The sequence below is a fragment of the Neolamprologus multifasciatus genome, chromosome 8, assembly GCF_963576455.1.
Source record: "Neolamprologus multifasciatus chromosome 8, fNeoMul1.2, whole genome shotgun sequence".
In the NCBI taxonomy this organism is placed as follows: Eukaryota; Metazoa; Chordata; class Actinopteri; order Cichliformes; family Cichlidae; genus Neolamprologus; species Neolamprologus multifasciatus.
The window spans coordinates 18308952-18329339 of record NC_140446.1 but is presented as its reverse complement, the minus strand read 5'-3'; the positions used below and the strand labels follow the sequence as shown (position 1 = coordinate 18329339).

The following is a 20388-nucleotide window of genomic DNA, read 5'->3' as shown; positions in this document are numbered from 1 at the left end:
ACAGCAGAGTGAGGTTTTGTTGCCAATACAGATACTTGTTCACAGGTGTGTCGAGCAGATTTGTTCTGGTAGTCTGAAAAATGCTGACTACCATTTCTGAATCATTCCCTGCAGCAGCGTGAAGCATCACATGGGGCTTGGTTTTTTTCTAACCTGCCCCATGTGGAGCTTCCTCTGGCCTGTCACTCACGTAGTGATAAAAAAAAAAACCCCAAAGAAAACTACAACTTAAAGACAGAAATGCGATTCCTGTAAACAACTCAACCAGTGGTGAAGGCGAATACGGAGTTAGGCACATACTCATTGAACTTGGGTCATGTGTAGTAAAATAGCAGTGTTGTATTTCTTTCTTTCTTTGGTTAGTTAAAATATCTTTCAGTGGTGTTTGTTCCCACGCATGGCAGTTTAACTGTAATAATCCTGTGAAATGTGCTGGCTATTTATCAAGTATAACTTAGGCAAACTGTGCATCTGAGAAGATTAACAGAAAAAAAAATTGAACTAAACAGTGGAGGGAGAAAAAAAGCTTTCAGGGGACATAGTTATCCTCGCTGCCCTGATATCAGCAATCATCTCAGACAGACTCCACTATAAAAAAAAAACAACCTGTCTGCTTCCAGCACTGCAAAGATAAACACAGCACAGCATTTCCCTCACAAATGTTTCTTTCAAGTGTGGGACCTCAACGTGCTTTTTAAACCCCAATCCAAAATAAGTTTATCCTAAACTGCTCATTAAACCAGATGAAAACTAACCTTCTAAATATTGTGTGGTTTCACTGAAAGGACTGCTGTGAAGCGATGCACAGTAGCTGTTGGGTCTTCCCATTAAGATTAATGCATTTTAACATAGAATAAAACTATAAGAGCAAGAAACTCAAAGCATTTTAACAAGAAGAGAATGAAGGTATGAAGTCTTAAGCACATCACACTTTTTATACTTGCAAAGACAATGCTTTTAAGCTGCACTAAATAGAAAATGAAGCTATAATTTTTCAAGAAAGCGTGAACTTTTTTTTCTCTTTTTTTTTTCTTTTAAATCTGTCGATTTTTCAATCTCGGAAATTCCCTTAAAAATGCGACGCTACGTTAGTAAATAAAAATGGTTAATTGAGTCCTGCAGCATATTTTTGCAGAATGCTAACACTTTCCTTTTATATAAAGAAATAACAGTATTTGGGGACATCTGTGGAACAGCTCTAACAGGTTATGGAAAACAAAGAAAAATGTATTTACTTACAGCTTTTACGTCCTGGAAATGAACTGCTGCTGCTCTCAGATGCGCTGTGGAGATGTTTGGTCCTGAGCGTATGTGAAAGAAACTGCAAGTTGAAGCTCCACGGAGTAATCCGTGATGCCCTGCCCACCATCTGCCTTTGAATACCGATTTCTCCTTTGGTGTTATTTTTAGAATATAGCTCTATGTTATTTTTCTCAAATTGTTTGAAAAATTTTAGTTTTCTTGCTGTCAAAGCATCCATTGATTAAATGTACATTAAGTGACACTATAAAATCTTTTTGAGTAGTATATTGTCTTAGTCATACCTAATTACATTTCTGTGTCTGTATTTTGCTCAATGATTAAAATCGAAGCATGGAGCAGGGGTGTGTCAAGAGTAGTGGCAGGGGTGGCAGTGGCCCCCCAATGATGCCTCCCCTTACTTGTACCGCTCCTCACCAGCAAACCAGAATCTGAGATTTATTTATTTTTTTCCAACTGGTTGATGTCACAAAATAAACATTTTTTCCATAGTGACTCACAACTGCTGAGGGTGTCACTGACCGTGTCTCGGACTGGATGAACAAATGTTGAAATATTGCCATGTTATGCTGCTTTCTGCTTCTGCTACACTTTATTTTTGCAAACAAATATTGAGCTTTTGCCAAACCATTTATTTAAAAGCTTTAGTTATTTAATTAAATTCTAACACGAGCCAAATTACATTACATAGTAGTAACCAATACTTAAATAAATGGTGCTTTTTCAAAATGAGCTATTAGCTAATGTGATTAGCTATCACAATAGTAAAAAAGCATTACTTGTTTGTTAACCACCAGGTTGCTTAGTATTAATACGTTTCATCCCCTAAAATCTGTTATAATTGTCCCCTTGTTGGCCTCATCAGATTGTTTAGTTTCAACCTTGTAATTAAAAACATGGTTTTAGTCCAGCAGAAGAGACTTACAAATCTTCCTCTAATGAATACCTTCACAGACATTTTGAGCACTTTGAGTGCACCTCGTTTATTGAGAACTGATTTATTACCTAAACCTCTGAACACAGAGTCACATTTGGGGTATTCTATTTGTGCACCCAGATGAATGTAACCACTCAGGCCTTTGTGAGGTGCTGCTGAGCGGTTTAACATTATTATTAAGCAGAACTTTCACAATGCTATCTTTGCTACAAAACAGTACTTGACTGTTGAATGCTGTGTGAATTTGTTTTTTTTAAACCTGGTAAAAAATATGCATATGCATGTGAATAGGCTCTAGTCTTCTGTATGTACTTAGGGTTATTGTTTGTCTTGACACTTGTGCGTTTAGAGATGTTGTTGTTGCAGGACGCTTCTCTATGGTTTCATAATAAATTTCCTCACCTGTGTGTATGCCTGACATGTGCTCCCTGCCACAATGGAGAGGTTTATTGTTTATTGTGACCTTATTGGACTCTGAATGCTGGCAGATGTTGAAGTTTCTGACAAATTGAACCAGGGCTATTTTTAGGCATGGATAAGCTCTGTGGTCACCAAGGGTGGTAAGGTCCCTGGTGAGGGTATGAGTAATTCTGTATGAGCATGTGTTCTGAGCTGTAGTCACTTATCAGTGAGTAAGTAACTTTACAACTTATATAATATATATAATCAGTTTTACACTTTGTACTTCTAAATGTTAGAGTAACATTAAAATAATTGCTTCTATTTTCTTATCAGATCATGAGTTTCACAAATCATTCAAGTCTGGGTATATCAATTGTATTATGTGTTATATAAATACATTGTCAGCTATAGAAAACCTTCATTTGACAGCCTGACTGTTAGACCTGTCCCTAACTGGCAAAGGGTTGTAGTTTGTTGTTATCTATCATCCACCTGCCCTTACTCAAAGTTTTCATGTGATTTCTCAGTCTTTTTTATCTGGTTTAGTGCTCAGTTTAGATAAAATAATAGCAGCGGACAGTTATAACATCTAGATGCTGAAAGCAAGAGCCTTAACAGTGGATGTATTCTATTTTTAGACTCAATTGGTTTCTCTGAAAATGTGAATGAGCCCACACAGCACTGTGATCACACTCTGGAAATTGTTCCCACATATGGCATAGAAATGGAACATTTAACAGTATTCTCTATAAACCCTCTTTTGTATGATCATTTCTTAATAAGATTTAAATTTACAGTAATTGATGGCACAGCCCGACCTGTCCAGGGTGTACTCTGCCTCTCGCCCTAAGACAGCTGGGATAGGCTCCATCCATTCATCCCAGAATGAATGGATGGATGGATTAATTAAGCAGGAATACATAAGCAGGAATATTTCATTACAGGAGATGTTATCTTCAACACCACGTGCCAACAGATCAGAAATACTTGACTCACTGGTGTAACTCACCAATGTCCACCTTAAAGTAAATCATTACCTCACAACTACATTCATTACAGTTTATGTCTTTTTGAAATTTGGGCTTAACAAGTGTTGAGAGATTTGTTTTTTTGTTTGTTTTTTTTTATTCTTATTTTGATGCCTCATCTTGTGTATTGCTGAGTTATGAAGATACAGTTTTGATGATGGTACAAAACATGCACTCTTTTAATTATGAAAATAAATATTAAATCACATACTGAGTCATAAATAGCCATAAGTAAGAGTTTTAGAAACACGGGTGGATAGCAATGTGCATGATGCACACAAACTCCCCCACACGCACAAGAAGAGAACAAACTAGCCATTCTATCGAGACCGATGATGAGACCATGGCAGCTATGAGCTTTCATGACTGTTCTCTGTTAAAAAGAAGAAGAAATGATTACACTGACATGATCCCAAGAGATAAACAACACTAAAGGTTGCCTGAGCATGAACTCTCTGAGAGCACTTTGGCGTCTTTTCATATCTTTGATTCTGCTGCCTGTTTTCCCCCCTTTTGATGTAATTTCGAAATGCCTGTCTGAATTGTTATCTTTGTGTTGAGGAAAGATGAAAAGAGAGTAGGCTGTTGAGTTAGAATAGCGATAATAAATTTGCACTTTTCAATGCCGAACAAGTGCGGAGCTCTGGGGACAAAAGGTTGCCTCTTGTGGGGTTCAGCTTTATAATCTGAGTAGAAGACGAACACAGACCTTTAAAAAACAAGTTCTTTAATGGAGCTAGATTGCATTGTGCTGACTTTGCAACTAGGATGCCGTTGATGCAGTGGGTGTGATTGTTCACAAGAACATTTCAACAGCTTGAAATTGTGATCAGTGCAGATAAATGCTTTTGTACTGCACCTGCAGTGTACAAGGCTACTTCTGTAACTAAATATTCAAGTATTGACTGACTCTGGATACTAGCACAGTTTAGATAAATCTGCACTCATTTACACTTGGCAGTATTTAAGCTGACATAGACTTTTGTCTTTTTACTCATTGTGTTGTCCCTCTGTTATACCGTTTTTCCTGCAATGGACACTTCAGTCAATTCTTACTCTTCTTCGTGTTGGAAACTGTTGCCCCTGCTTTTTCTACACGGTCATTTATTCACTATCCACAGCCTTTTCTTCGAAGGCTCTTTAGATCTTGGCACCATGACAGTACATACTCACTTCAGTATCACATCAGACCTGAGATGTCAGAGCTCCACCTGCAGCTCCCTAAGGAACCCGTGTTTGTCAATTGTTGATCTAAGAATCTGGCGTACATATGTATTTTTTTTCATTTAAATGACCACAGACTGTCAAGTTTATTCTTCATGTATATAACACATTTATTAACAGGTACCGTTTCAATTAAGTCCATATATATATATATATATATATATATATATATATATATATATATATATATATATATATATATATATATATGCTGTTATTGGCACACTGGGGTGCTAGCTTAACAAGCCAAGACAAATAATGAACTGGATGGTCCACAAAGCACTATTAAATATGGGTCAAAGGACACAGATTTCCTTCTTACAATTTTAAATACATGTTCTCCTTCTCAGTTCACTGTCTTCAGAGGCTCCAAACATCATAATAACTGCATCTATAACATGCAGGCTTAAAATAGCCAAAAGCCTCATTTCCAATAAGGTCGACTGCAACAAGAAACATTGGAATAAATAAAAAGTTTTACTGAGTTCTGCTCAGTTGGAGTGTATTTGTGTCATGTCAGTATTTCTGGTATTTAACACTTGTAAGACAGGCATAATAAACCAAACAGAACAACAAAGGTTATAAAACCAGTTTGGTCCTCCTGAAATAACTTACTTTTTTTTGCCACATTTAATTGTGCAAACAGAGCAAATGTACAAAATGGCATCTTAATGGAGGAATTCTGCTTTGCTTTAACTTCCTGAGCTTAATGTGTGTTTATTACATTACATATTGTGCTTCTCAAGTGTTTGTCTAAAGCTGAACTGCAGCTTCAAAACAGCTGTTTAGTCACCTAATAAATATTACAGAATCTTTATAAAAATGCAACGCACCAAATAACTTGTCAGAACTATTATACAGAATGAGTTAAATTACATAGTTTATATCTGCTTTGTATAACAACGGCAGCTGTTATCCCCGTGCTGGTAGCATGACCCTCCTCAGTGACAGCTGCTCTCTCCGGTGGGCTAGATGTCCACCACGCAGCCGGAGGCACTGGCTCTTATAGCATCAGATATGACTTTAGCTCCAGATTCTCCAATGCCATTTCCCTGCAAACTGAAGGAACAGTTTTAATACGACAAATCAATAAACAGATAAATAACAATAAATAAACGGTAAAAGAAAACTTACTTGATGTATGTCAGTTGGTGGTTTCCCTTCAAGGCTGTTGCAATGAATATGGCTCCGTCCATGCCCAGAGAGTTCTCCTGCAGACTGATGAATCACACACAGATTTATTTTTTGATCAAATGTAGCGATATCTGTGAGTAACTCTCTAAATTTCAAATGTAAAGGTCTGGATATTGATGACTGTTGGATTCCAGAAGAAAACAAAAACAAAAACAGGGAGTTCAGCACACATGCATCTCTGTAGCTGGGGTTATTTACAGCTAACCAAATAATGGATGAACAGTGGAGGAGAGTGTGGGAGAATAAACTTCAGCCTGTCAATCTGCAGTAAGCAACCCTGGAGGAGGCTGCTGCTTTAAAGTGATTTTCTTTCTGATGTTATAGTGTTAAATAGAGGTTACATATTATAATTTTTATAAATCACTGGGTGAAACTGCTCTGATGTGACAGAGTAAAAGCTATGACATCAGCAGCTGCATTTACTTTTCTACCACAGGTTTAATATACGAATGTAGTTTATGTCATGAAATGAAGTGCCAGTTGTGCTTACTTCAGCGCCTTGAGGCTTCTGTTGGATTTCAAGGCGTTGGCCAGGGCCTTGGCTCCCTCCATTCCTACAGTGTTCCCACGCAGACTGAAAAACACAGTGGAAAATGAGCTGCCGAGCTCCACCCAAGTGAGCGTCTCATCAAACTAGAGCCTTCTATCATTTTTCTCACTTTTCTCTTGTGTCGTCCAATGACAGGTGAAATTGGTTGTTTACCAGGACTAAAAACGACAATTTGCAATGAGCTGCTGTGTGCGCAATGCTCAGCAGAAATAAAATGTAAATGGGAGTCACAGAGAGCTCACGCACCAGAACGCTTCTTTTGTTTTCTTTCTGAGAATCTTTCAAACACTTTTCTGTCCATAGCTGACGTGTATTCTTCTTTGCTCCTGTTTTTTTTAGCACAGCGTTGTTCTGTTGGAGGCAATTGTATTTTAATTGTCTCTTTTGTTGCTTCAAAAAAAAATTTATTATCCTTTTAGTGAAGTTCCTGAAAGGTTATGACAAACCCATCAAGAAAATCTTGAGATAAAAAGTCACTAATGAAGAAAGTTTGTATTGGTTACTTCAGCAAATAAGAAGCAGTCCAACTCATTCTAAAATCTGCTGACCAATCTTTGTTCTCTGCTGCAAAAAAAGCCATTTGAATAAACAAAGAGTTTTTACATTTTAAATTTACAATGGGCTTCATTTAATGTGCGTGGAGTTCTTACTCTATTCAAACAAACAAGTGGCTATGCAAAATTACTCTTAGATTTAAGAAACATGTGCACCAGCTTGTTTTTATTCTTACCACAGTTTGTATGTTGATAAATCAGACTCTTTCTAAACAAAGAGGCTTTTGCAATCTCCATAAAATCTGGATATTGTCACGTCTTCATGTCATTCAGGCATACTTCCTTGACTTGTAGTCAAAACCGATTAAACCAAGACCAAGACAATACCAAGACCAGAGGGTATCGAGACCAAGACAAGACCAAGACAGACCGAGTCAAGACCAAGACAAAGTCGAGATGAGACAAAGACCGAGACAAAAAAGTCTTTAAACTGCAGCCAGATGCTGCTTCGATGCACTCACACAGCCCTCCTCACCGCTGTCTACTGTCTCACTCACTTACTGAGAGGACAGACTCACGCTCCACTTGACTGTTGCGTCTCTCACCCTCTCTGTTTTTCACATAATGATATTATCCTATATCCTCGCATGTGATTGGCCACAATATGGAGGGATTGGAGCATAGCTGAGCCACTGTGTGAGAGCTGAGCAGTGAAAGGAAATTAAGTGAGGAGCCGGCTCTCGCTTACTGGGAGTCGACTCTTGTGATTCACTACAAAGCACTCTCTAAGCACGGCTCTTAGAGCTGATGCTTTTGCACATGACACATTATCGAACGTTACATTGTGGGTCATGGATACTGTTGACTCCAAATCTCCCGACCACTATGTCGATCTGAGACAGCAAGATCAAGACAGTGAGACCAAGACAAGACCAAAGCCCGTCGAGACCGAGACAAAACCAAGACCAAAGTGGTCTTGAGACATCCAACTCTAGTACTTCCAGGTAAAACAGAGAAAGCAGTTACTATCTTGCAAGAGAGAACCGTGCACCACTAAAAGAGGAAAGCAGGAAAAAATCCAACTGAAGAAACTTAAACAATTGTCCAAAGAGGAAAAGGCACAGCTTTCCAGAGTGTTTTCAACAGTTTAAAAGAAAAATGAAAAGTGGGGCTCCTACTGACAAAATAGTAGCTCTGTATATCACATCCCCTGAGACTTGCTTGGAACTCAAAGTTGATATAAAAAAGTCTAACTGAATGAGAGAAAAAGAACAAAGAAGACCATATCTGTCAATCTGTGATAATAAACTCACTGAATTCTATTTTTCAGCATCCATGAGAGAGGGCCAAGAAATTAGACTGTAAGTGATGACATCCAGCACTAATATCAAGGCTTTTTTTAAATAAAAAATAACTGTAATTCTAAACATTGTGTAGAAATTTCCTACGACAGCCAGATTTTAATTTGTCTGTACACAAGGTCGGATTTTTGGTTGCACATTGTTAGTAAATGAGGTCCAAAGTCCCAGAAATCTTGTGGTTTGTTCAAATACAACTTTACTATCCTAACCTGTGCAACTTCTTAGAGAGAAGAGGTGTCATCCTGGCAACCCTTTCGGACAAGCCACACTGGTTCAATCTTGTTATCATTGCGCCATCATGAAATTTAATGCTTAACTGAGGCCTGTAGAGTCTGTGATGTAGCTCTTGGTTTGTTTTGCAGTTTCCTTGAGCACGGCATGGTCTGACCTCAGGGAAAATTGGTGGGCTGTTCACTCTTGGGAAGACTGTGACATTGTGTTAACACACCTGAATTCTCCAAACCAGCAAAATGCCAAAACCTTTGCTTTTACAGAGGTGCTCGCACTTGCTGATGATCAGTTAATCAAGTGTATTTGATTAGCAGCACCTGCCTTCTTAAGTCTTATAGAAGCAGTTTGGTGTTTTTCACATTACTGGGATTATTGCATTTCTTTTTCACATGGCTGTATGTATTGTAATATTGTTATGGTATGTTTAAATTTAACTCTATAAAATCAGAGTGAATGTAAATCAACAATAATATAGACAAGTCATTACATGTGAAAAAAAAAGAAAAGTAAAGTTGCCATTAAAACACACTGAGTCATTTAATCATCAAGCAGCATGAGAGCTTAAATAGTCTCAAACTGGTTGAGGATCAGTTGGTGAATTTTCTCACATTATTCACAAAGAGAATAATCTGGAGGTATTCTGATGAATCATCACTTTTATTGTTTAACATTTGGAAATAACAAACATTTCCAGGGAGGCGCACTCATCTGATCTAGTGATCGTAATCATGACTTGTTAGTGATCTGTTAGAGACAACTAACTGCCTTCTTAAAATAATATCTACCTCAAGCAGACACAACGTTGTCAGACTGCAATCAGTAAATTTTAATTGCATGCTGGGATTCTCAAATGAAGATAAACAAAGTTCATAACAGGAACCAATCAAAAGCTATTAACAAGGTAAAATTTGTACTCACTCTAATGTTTGCAGGGTCTGGTTGGTCATCAGAGCTTCTGCCATTTTAATGGCGCCACTCGTCCCTGCTGAGACTCCCTGAAGACTGAAGAGACGTCACACAAAAGGGTCACAACCACCACAACCACAAAAATGATTGATCTGTCGATGGACATGATCGTTATGCCAACCATAAAGTGCGCAGTGACGTGTTGGTTTTCAGAGCCTCGGCAAGATAAGATACTCCTTCATTCCCGATAGCATTTTCTTGAAGACTGTAGGATGGAGATAGAAGCACACACAGAAACTGCTATGAATAACAATAAAGCCTTGTGAATAAAGCTTTACATAATTGCATGGTTGCTGATGAAATATGGTCACTCAAGGCCTGGAGCGAGTCATTTTCTCAAAGTAATATCAGCACAGGCTTTGATGACAGGAAAGAGTTCTGAAATTTTGGGTGAGATTGATATATTTACAAACAAAGGAGTGAAAAAGGTTTATTGGTCTTACTCCAGGAGTTGCATTGTGGAATTGGAGAGGAGTGCATGGGCCAGAGTTTTAGTGGCTGTGGACTTGATGAAATTCCACTGCAGACTGTGAAAAGAGAGGAAAAGAAGAGACCCAGTATGAAGCAAATACACTTGAATTCATTAAAGATCTATTACACAGGTTGCTGGTTCAATCCCTGGATGCTCTACTCTGCATGCCGAAGTATACTTGGAAAGATACCGAACCATAAAGTTGCTCTCCAATGTTTCCATCAGCGTGTGAATCTTAGACAGAAAGCATTTAGGTGTCGAAAAAATATGGTTGAATGAGGCGTGTTGTATACGGCGCTTTAAAAGCTCAAGAAAAGTGCTACATAAGAACCAAATCGTTTACTTTACTATTTTGATTTAGCTCAAATTTCTGCTCAACCACATTTCAGAATCTAGACTCTAATCATTCATTCTCTTCCACTTGTCCTTATCAGGGTTATGGGTAGAGTGTGTGCTTAAAGATATAGGTATAAATATCCTGCTTTGTTCACTAGAACTTTATTACATCGCTGAGAATGCATCGGTTGCTGTGCAGTGCAGACTCCCACTTCTACTCTCAGACTTGTGTGTATCTGTTTGGATGTGTTTATTTCCGATTCAAGCTCCACTTACTGCAAGGAGGTCAGGCCTTGATTAAACTTGATTGCACCAGCGATAGCTTGAACTCCGTCATCATGTAAAAGGTTGGCTGTGAGACTGGAAAACACACAAATATGCAAGCAAAAACACAAATATGAGCACTGTTGTATGTAATGCAAAGACTGTCAGAGCGTTTTCAACATGTCTGCTTTCACAGAAGCTTCAAGTTTTGAAAATAACACTGGAAAAAGGCGTTTACAGGAAGTATTATAACACTAGAATATGGCTGCTGCTGCCAGTGTTGCAGTGGGTTGGAAATGTCCCCACATTACCTCAAAGAGCTACACAATACAAACAGTTATCTCACAGTTTTTGTGCTTTTCATCATGCAGCAGTATTGTATGACACGGCATGATCTGGGGGAGTGACATTTACTGAACAGTCGGGTATTCCCGCAGTTCTGTGAGGGATGATAGTGTACTACTATTAACGAGCTGACTCACTCGAGGTCCTGCAGAGTGTTGTTCTCGTGGAGGGCATGGGCCATGTTCTTTGCTCCCTCTACCCCAATGGAGTTCTCCCTCAGACTAAATACACAGAAAAACACATGAAAAGTGACATAAGACACAAGGATGACAACTTTACAGCCACTAAAATGCCAATACTGTCAATTTGGCAAACCTTTTCCAAAGAGAGGCTTTTTTTTTACTCTTTTACTCCCTTTTTTGAGACACAAAATATGAATACTGATCACATGTGTCTAACAGACAAGATATACTGCACATAAGATACAATTAGTTTTATAGGTTTTTGGACAGCGAGACAATAAATGTCATTTTGCCTCCGCACACCACATCAGTGGATTTTATATCAAATAATCAAGTGTGAATGATGTGCAGACTTTCAGTTTTCTTTTAAGGTGTTTAACAAAAGTTGTGCCTTAAATGATCAGGAAACACAGCCATCTTTATGCAAAGCCCCCCTGCTCTGCAACAAAAAACAGAAAAACCACAGAAGACAACTAAAGTGGATGATGACAGAATTATTTCTATGGTTAAAGGAAAAAAAAAAACCCCAAACACCTTTAAAACATCTAACAAAGTCAAAACTGTTTTTCAAGGAGGTAGGCGTATAAATATCAGTCTGCAGTCAACACATGCCTTCATGAATGGAAATAGAGAGGGTTTAAAATGAAGGTGCAAATAACTACACTCAAGAATAACAACGCTAACGTAGCCTTCGCCAGGAAACATCCAAAAGAAACTGCACAGTTCTGAAAAAGTAAAAATAAAAAGGGAGGAAACAGCATTTGGTGATGCCTGCAGGTACTCATTGACTGCAAATGATTTTCCTCCAAGTATTAAAAACAATCTTTTTATTTCATTTTTTTTAGTTTAGTCCAATGAATTTTGAGCTTCTTAAAATGGTAGACTATATATAAAATGGCTATAATTCCTAAATAGTAAATAAAATTAAATCAACTGAATTAAAGTCTAAACTGTAATCACATCTTGACTGATTTAAAATCTACTGTAGTGGTGTACAGAGGCAAAATAATGGAAAAAGAATTGTAATTGTCCAAAACATGTGGACTTGTGTAACTGTAAAATCATTTAAACTTTATTCTGTTGAACCAAAATCTGCAGCTAATTAGCCATACATAAAGTGTCGGAGGTGCAGAGGGAAACAACATGCTAACTTTCTTCAGTGCTAATAAAATTAATTTGCACAGAAAGAAAAGCTTGAGGGAAAGCTTGCATGGACTTCAAGATGCCTACTGATGCTAAGTAAGACATAGAACTGACCCAGATCACTGATTGGTCACCTAAAGCTCAAAATAACATCAGCTTTTCAAATAATTTCTTAGCTAAAGTAACTCTCTTCTGAGTTTAACTGACAGTTGCTTGTTGGAAAATCACGTTCTCCCAAAAAAGAGAAAATATTCTTGGGTTAATGCACAAATACAAACAGGGAAACAGAGTGGAACTTTAAGCTTGGTCCTTACTTCAAGGAGACGAGGCCATGGTTCAGTCTCAGTGCTTTGGTTAAGGCTGTCATTCCCTTGTTGCTGATTGAGTTACTCTGAAGTCTATGAAAAGAGATGAAAAGTTAAATGCAGCTGTAATGAATAGCATTCAAAGCAAACACCATTTCCCCTTCTGTGGTGCATGAACTGAAATGTCACTTCCCACACTATTAAAATGCATTTGCATTGCACTCATGGGCAGAAGATACTAACTGGAGTGAGAGAAGAGTGTGGTTGACCGCCAAAGCCTCGGCCAGAGCTACCGTCCCTTTATCCCCAAGCTGATTACCACAAAGACTGCAGACAAGAACACAAATACACCCGACACATTAGGAGAAAGAAAGCCATTAATCTGAGTTATCAGTATGTGAACCAGGTTCAGGTGTGGTGGTAAACAAGATCAAATGAAGCCTAGTAACAAACACGTGTGTCAATGAGCTATCATAACTGTACACCTCATCATCAATCTGCAAAAATGTGAAGAAGTAATGATTAACTTTTAGTCTTTAAATGTTCTGGCCTAGAAGTTCAGTACATTATCTCAATTCAATTCAATTTTATTTATATAGCGCCAAATCACAACAAAAGTCGCCTCAAGGCGCTTCATAGATACAGAGAAAAGCCCAACAATCATATGACCCCCTATGAGCAAGCACTTTGGCGACAGTGGGAAGGAAAAACTCCCTTTTAACAGGAAGAAACCTCCGGCAGAACCAGGCTCAGGGAGGGGCGGCCATCTGCTGCGACCGGTTGGGGTGAGAGAAGGAAGACAGGATAAAAGACATGCTGTGGAAGAGAGACAGAGATTAATAACAGATACGATTCAATACAGAGAGGTCTGTTAACACATAGTGAGTGAGAAAGGTGACTGGAAAGGAAAAACTCAATGCATCATGGGAATCCCCCGGCAGCCTACATCTATTGCAGCATAACTAAGGGAGGATTCAGGGTCACCTGGTCCAGCCCTAACTATATGCTTTAGCAAAAAGGAACGTTTTAAGCCTAATCTTAAAAGTAGAGATAGTGTCTGTCTCCCGAATCCAAACTGGAAGCTGGTTCCACAGAAGAGGGGCCTGAAAACTGAAGGCTCTCCCTCCCATTCTACTTTTAAATACTCTAGGAACAACAAGTAGGCCTGCAGAGCGGGAGCGAAGTGCTCTAATAGGGTGATATGGTACTACAAGGTCATTAAGATAAGATGGGGCCTGATTATTTAAGACCTTGTATGTGAGGAGCAGGATTTTGAATTCAATTCTGGATTTAACAGGAAGCCAATGAAGGGAAGCCAAAACAGGAGAAATATGCTCTCTCTTTCTAGTCCCTGTCAGTACTCTTGCTGCAGCATTTTGGATTAACTGAAGGCTTTTCAGTGAGTTTTTTGGACATCCTGATAATAATGAATTGCAGTAGTCCAGCCTGGAAGTAATAAATGCATGAACTAGTTTTTCAGCGTCACTCTGAGACAGGATATTTCTAATTTTAGAGATGTTGCGCAAATGGAAGAACGCAGTCTTACATATTTGTTTAATATGTGCGTTGAAGGACATATCCTGGTCAAAAATGACTCCAAGGTTCCTCACAGTGTTACTGGAGGCCAAGGTAATGCCATCCAGAGTAAGAATCTGGTTAGATACCATATTTCTAAGCTTTTCAGCGCCGAGTACAATGACCTCAGTTTTATCTGAGTTAAGAAGCAGAAAGTTAGTGGCCATCCAAGTCTTTATGTCTTTAAGACATTCCTGCAGTTTAACTAATTGGTGTGTGTTATCTGGCTTCATGGACAGATAGAGCTGGGTGTCATCTGCATAGCAGTGAAAATGTATGCTATGTCTTCTAATGATGCTGCCTAGGGGAAGCATGTATAATGTAAACAGAATTGGTCCTAGCACTGAACCCTGTGGAACTCCATAATTAACCTCAGTGTGTGAAGAGGACTCTCCATTTACATGCACAAATTGGAGTCTATTAGATAGATATGATACAAACCACTGCAGTGCAATACCTGTAATACCTACAGCATGTTCTAATCGCTCTAATAGGATATTATGGTCAACAGTATCGAATGCTGCACTAAGGTCAAGAAGGACAAGCACAGAGATGAGTCCACTGTCAGAGGCCATAAGAAGATCATTTGTAACCTTCACTAAAGCTGTTTCTGTGCTGTGATGAACTCTGAAACCTGACTGAAACTCTTCAAATAAACCATTCCTCTGCAGATGATCTGTTAGCTGTTTGACAACTACTCTTTCAAGGATTTTTGATATGAAAGGAAGGTTGAAGATTGGCCTATAATTAGCTAAGACTACTGGATCTAGAGATGGCTTTTTGAGTAAAGGTTTAACTGCAGCCACCTTGAAGGCCTGTGGTACATAGCCGATTATTAGAGATAGGTTGATCATATATAAGATCGAAGAATTAATCAATGGCAGGACTTCTTTGAGCAATTTTGTAGGAATGGGGTCTAAAAGACACGTTGATGGTTTGGAGGAAGTAATTATTGAAGTTAACTCAGAAAGATCGATTGGAAAAAAAGAGTCTAACTTAACATCAATGGAACTAAGAGTAGCTGTAGATAATATTACATCTGTGGGATGATTATTGGTAATTTTTTCTCCAATATCACTGAATGAATATTAATTCTGCATTACATCAACTTTGTGAGAGTCCGGTTGGTCTTGAGTGCTTCTGCAATCCTTTTGGCTCCACCTGCTGCGATTGTATTCTTCCGTATACTAAAAAAAAAAGATGCACATTAATCTACGGGACATTCATTAAAACAACATCTGTAAACAAGACCAAACTCACTTCAGAGACACCAGTTTGCGGTTGCACTGCAGCACTTCTGCAAGCGACTGAGCACCTTCCTCCTCGATGGCGTTGTTCTGAAAGCTGATGAGAAGTCGAGGAAATTGAGCAAATACACCAACTAGAGTAAATAAACTGGAATTCTGTGTGTGTCAGTTAAGCTGTAGAGCAATTATACTCAACTTGATTGATGTCAGGACTTGGTTCATTTTCAGAGCCTCTGCTAGGAACTTTGCACCTTTGGAGCCGATGTTGTTGTTCCGAAGACTAAAACAACATAAACAGGTCATTAGATGATTTACTAAAACTCTACTTAGCAGTAATAAGATGTAAATTATAAGATGCAGGTTTAGCATTATTATTATGTAGTATTATGATCAACTCTTGAATGACTATACTACATCAAAACTAAAAGCCTTTTCCCCATTTCAGATTACTCATTTTTATTACAAGGTTCTGTTTTTGGAAAACATTATATACTGTATATAAAAGATGGAAGTAGCCCCCATGTTGTCATGGTTACTCATCTTTTAAAGCTTTAGTGTGAGCAATTTATCCACTGCCATCTTAGTTTTTGAATCTAGACACAAGAGAAACTGAGACACTGCACACTAACAGCTAGCCAAGCTCTACAGCAGTGATTCCCAAGAAATTGAGTTTGAAATGACTCAAAATAATGTACAGTTACTTATTTATATTAATTGATTTAAATAAAAAGTGAATTAAAACTGGTACTTGGAGGTGGTTATTAGTGATATTACTCTGACCTAAATTCACTGCTCTTTTATTGAAGCTTGTGTCCCAGTGGCAGGTGGGTCACCTATTGGCCTTAATACTCCCACTCCTGTATTTAAGATTGGGAGGGCACCATGGGCTTTCCTGTTTTATTAAATGGGTCACAGCACTCTTGACTGGGAATAGCTCCTCTAGAGCATACTTGCCTTTGAGTGTCTGTAATAAATGAATTAAAACTAGCTACTGACACCATAAAATATACTTTCCAGACCTGGGGGCAGCAGCTATCCTTTATATACAGATAATGGGAAATACTGAACTCAAAAGGTTTTATTTGTTCAGACATCAAACACTGCAGATCTCACTTGAGAGAAGTCAGCGTGCGGTTGACCAAGAGGGCTCGACTCAGGGCTTTGGCTCCTTTGTTGCTGATGGCATTGTCCGCCAGACTGATGGAGGGATAAAAGAAATTGTATTTATGTTGTTCGAGTATTAATAATAATTACAACCACAATTATACTTTCACCAATCATACAATCACACAACCACTGAGAGTAATCAGCAAGGTCAATCATAACTTCATTTAAAAGCTCCGCTGTTTATCTGAGTTTATAAAGCAGCTTGATGTGATACAGTTGTTCAGAACAACAATTGTTCTTCATATGATGCTTTACCACAAAAAAGACTCACCTTATTTTTCGGATATGGCAGTCTTTGGCACTCAGGAGACTTCCCAGCAGCTCCATGACATCATCTTTAAAGTGATTATTCTCCAACCTGATGAGCAGATAAAACCACTGAATCTGGAGTTTTCCTTTTATTGGATGTATTTGGGTTGAGAAGCTCACCTTAGATGGCTACAGTACAGCAGCTGCGGGAGCAAACATTTCACTGTCGAGGCGTTCAGAGAGGCTGTCAGGTTGGTTTGTTCGTTGCACTCCGGAGACACGTGGAGCAGGTAACCCAGCACCACACAGTGAGGCCGCGTTAACTTTCCCGCAAGACTGCCGAGCCGTAAATCCTCCTCTACGCTCCGCAGCATCTCTGTGTGCTGCAGCTCCTGTAAACAGTAAGCTAGGTTGACTGCACGCAGGGAGACCACAGCACCCCCGCTGACCAACAGACCCTGCAAAAACCCTGCTGCCCATGCCTTGTTGTTGCCATCGTCTTTCCCGAGGGCCAGAAGTCCAGCAAGAGGTTTGATTGCAGCTGAGCACAGCAGGCCTGTTAGGAAGCGTACGAACACATCCAGGTGACCATCCTCAGCTTGTTGTGAGTGCTGAAAGGCACTTCTGAAGTGGTTCTGGAAACCAATCTTGGGCCAGGACATGGAGCTCTCAGAGAACAAGTCAAAGATTGCCCGCTTTGAGGAAACATGGTAGAAGGTAGCTGCAAGAAACTCCTGCAGAGTCAAATGTGTGAAGCGGAATGTTGTGTTGATGGTTGACTCCTCTCGAACAAGAACTCCAGAACCGAGACTGCTTTGAGTCAGCAGTAGCTCAATCCCATAGTTCTTGAGGTCTTGTTCACTGAAGACATACTTGTGTTTAAGGAGCCCATAGAAACCCAGTCGTCCGAGATTCCCCAGCAGTTTCCGATTGCTCCCGTGAAGTTGCTCCGTTTTTACAGGCTCTCTGCCTCTTGGTTCGCCCAATTCTGCTTTCATTGAACAGAAATTGGCATACAGCTCAGTGCAAGTCCTCGGAAGACTCTCCTGTGCTTCATTCTGCATGATGTATAACAAAGTATCAGCTACTATCCAGCAAATGCAGGGTATGTAGCACATCACCATCAAGATCTTATTGGATTCCAAGTGTGACCATATTTTCCTGGCAAAATCCTTCTCAGAGAAATGGTGATTCAGAAAGATCTCTATATCCTTAGGACTAAATCCTGGGATCTCAGTCACCCTGTCAACCAGACCTCCGGGGATAAGGGAAGCTACTCTTGGCCTGGAAGTCACCCAGACTGCTATATCGGGAAGCAGATTCCCTCGAATGATGTTGGTAACTAAGTCGTCAATAGGCACTTCTTTTTTTGGGTCGCTGCAAGAAGCTGCGTCGGAAAAATTTAATTTGCAGCGGAATTCATCCAAACCATCAAGTATGAGCAGAGTCCGACAGGAGCTGTTCAGGACCAGACTGGGATCAGATATATGAGGAAAAGCTATTTTCACCAGCCTCTCAGCAGAAAGCTTGTCCAGCAAGTTCAGCTCGGCAAATGTGAACGGTAGCACAAAGTTTATGTCTGTACAGATGATCCCTTGGCACCACTGCCGGACAAAGTGTCTCACCCAGGTTGTTTTGCCGATACCAGCTACCCCAACTGTGAGGGAGACCCTAGGGGGCATACTGACTCGGGTGAGGGGCTCAAACAGTTTTGCTAACCCCAGCTGCCTAAGATGATTTCTTTTCTCTCCTCGAGTCACTCCCACCTGCATCAGGTCATGCTCCTTTTGTTGGAGGTCAGAAAGTCCATCGACAAGTAGTAAGGTTCTTGATGAGATGTTAAGTCTGGGGCAGCTGATTGAGTCTCTGTCTCTGTACTGTTCATATCGGCGTAAGAGGACCTCCTTGTGCTCTTTTACCATGGCATCTACAGACAAAAACAAAAGAAATTCACATCACATCACAAGGACACTAATATGGAAGAGTAACTTTGTATGATCCCAGTGAGTGAAAAGTGCTTTGCATTTAAACTTACACAATCATACACTAAACACTATAGAAACACTTGTAAAAGCCGCACGTCTATGGTGGAACCAAACTGGCAGAAAAAGTATTAATATCTACATTTCATATACATATTTCCATATGCAAGCAAGAAAGCAGAAATAAGTAAACAAATAAACATTTTTAAAAATTATTAATTAGTAAACAAAAATGGCAAATTAATTCAATTCCATTCAAATTTATTTATACAGTGCTAAATCACAACAGCAGTAACCTCTAGGCGCTTTATATTGTAAGGTAGACCCTACAATAAAACATACAGAGAAAAACCCAACAATTGTATGGCGCCCCGTGAGCAAGCACTTTGGCGACAGCGGGAAGGAAAAACTCCCTTTTAACAGGAAGATGCATCCGGCAGAGCCAGACAGAACATACAGAATATTATTTTATTGATTTATTTTCTTTGCAGTTTCATTCCTCCAGACTCGTTGCCTGAGCTACTACCCCCCCCCCCCCCCTTCCAATAACCATTTTAAAGAATTACACAGGACAGAGAGTAGCAGCCTCTTACCGTGGTTAATGATGAGCTGGGCAACCTGAGAATCTGAGCTCTCTATAAAACCCTGAAGAACGTCAGAGCCTTGACTGTCCTTGGCAGTGACAATAGTGGTGAGCATGTTAACCTGATCCTGCAGTCGGCCTGCTTCCTTGACCTTGGTCTCCTCAGCTGAAGTGAGCACATCCAGGTTTCTCATGTGGTTTAAGATCTCCCCCAGGAAGGAGGGCGTAATAAAGCTCCGCAGCTGGTCTTGATGCTTTTGGATCCAACCAAGATCTAAAGAATAACAGAACACTTTTAGGACTTTTATGATTGATGAGATTATTGTGGTGTTAACTCATGAGCAAAGATACTTCCTTAAGCTGGGACAATGCAGGATTATTTGTGTTTTTGTCGTATATTTATTCTCATTAAAAAGTCTGATGATGGTAAATGACTTTGCACACAAGAGGACACCATATTTTTAAAGAAATAACATGCCTTTGCCTCATTTATTTTTTCCCCTAATCTTTATATGTGTGTGTGTGTGTGTGTGTGTGTGTACACACACTCAAAATTACAGACACGTCAGCTTCTTCTTTGTTGTTTAATACACAAAGAGACAGATAAATATTTTCACATTCCTCTTGGAAAGTAGAAATCACCACATCACAATCAGAGCCTGTGGTGTCCTTCAATAATACATCAAAACCAACAAGCTGCCATTTAGAAACGGTGTAAATGTTTCCTAACAAAGATGGGGAAAATAACAGGAAAGAATAAAGAGAGAGGAACAGGAAAGCTTGAAATACAAACCTGAAAACTGAGGATCTGCAATGACCGCACATTTTTTTGATCTTGCTTAAAAATCCTAAATCAGAAAATCCTCTGCTTAAAAATTGGCCAAGCAAGTG

General features: G+C 39.3%; 1 protein-coding gene across 1 annotated transcript in view; it reads right to left on the bottom strand.

The window, feature by feature from the left end:
- Positions 1–5023: 5023 nt before the first annotated feature.
- Positions 5024–20388, bottom strand: part of nlrc3 (NLR family, CARD domain containing 3) — a 21108-nt gene continuing 5743 nt past the window's right edge. Inside the window, exons 3-19 of the mRNA XM_085170652.1 lie at positions 19508–19771; positions 17113–18859; positions 16955–17041; positions 16630–16713; positions 15713–15796; positions 15530–15613; positions 15373–15456; positions 12938–13021; positions 12704–12787; positions 11202–11285; positions 10732–10815; positions 10091–10174; positions 9769–9852; positions 9600–9683; positions 6536–6619; positions 5986–6069; positions 5024–5910 (exon numbers count right to left, since the gene is read on the bottom strand). Of these exons, the coding sequence (XP_085026778.1) occupies positions 5820–5910; positions 5986–6069; positions 6536–6619; positions 9600–9683; positions 9769–9852; positions 10091–10174; positions 10732–10815; positions 11202–11285; positions 12704–12787; positions 12938–13021; positions 15373–15456; positions 15530–15613; positions 15713–15796; positions 16630–16713; positions 16955–17041; positions 17113–18859; positions 19508–19771 (3281 nt within the window). The 3' untranslated portion in view covers positions 5024–5819. The remainder of the gene's footprint in view (positions 5911–5985; positions 6070–6535; positions 6620–9599; positions 9684–9768; positions 9853–10090; positions 10175–10731; positions 10816–11201; positions 11286–12703; positions 12788–12937; positions 13022–15372; positions 15457–15529; positions 15614–15712; positions 15797–16629; positions 16714–16954; positions 17042–17112; positions 18860–19507; positions 19772–20388) is intronic.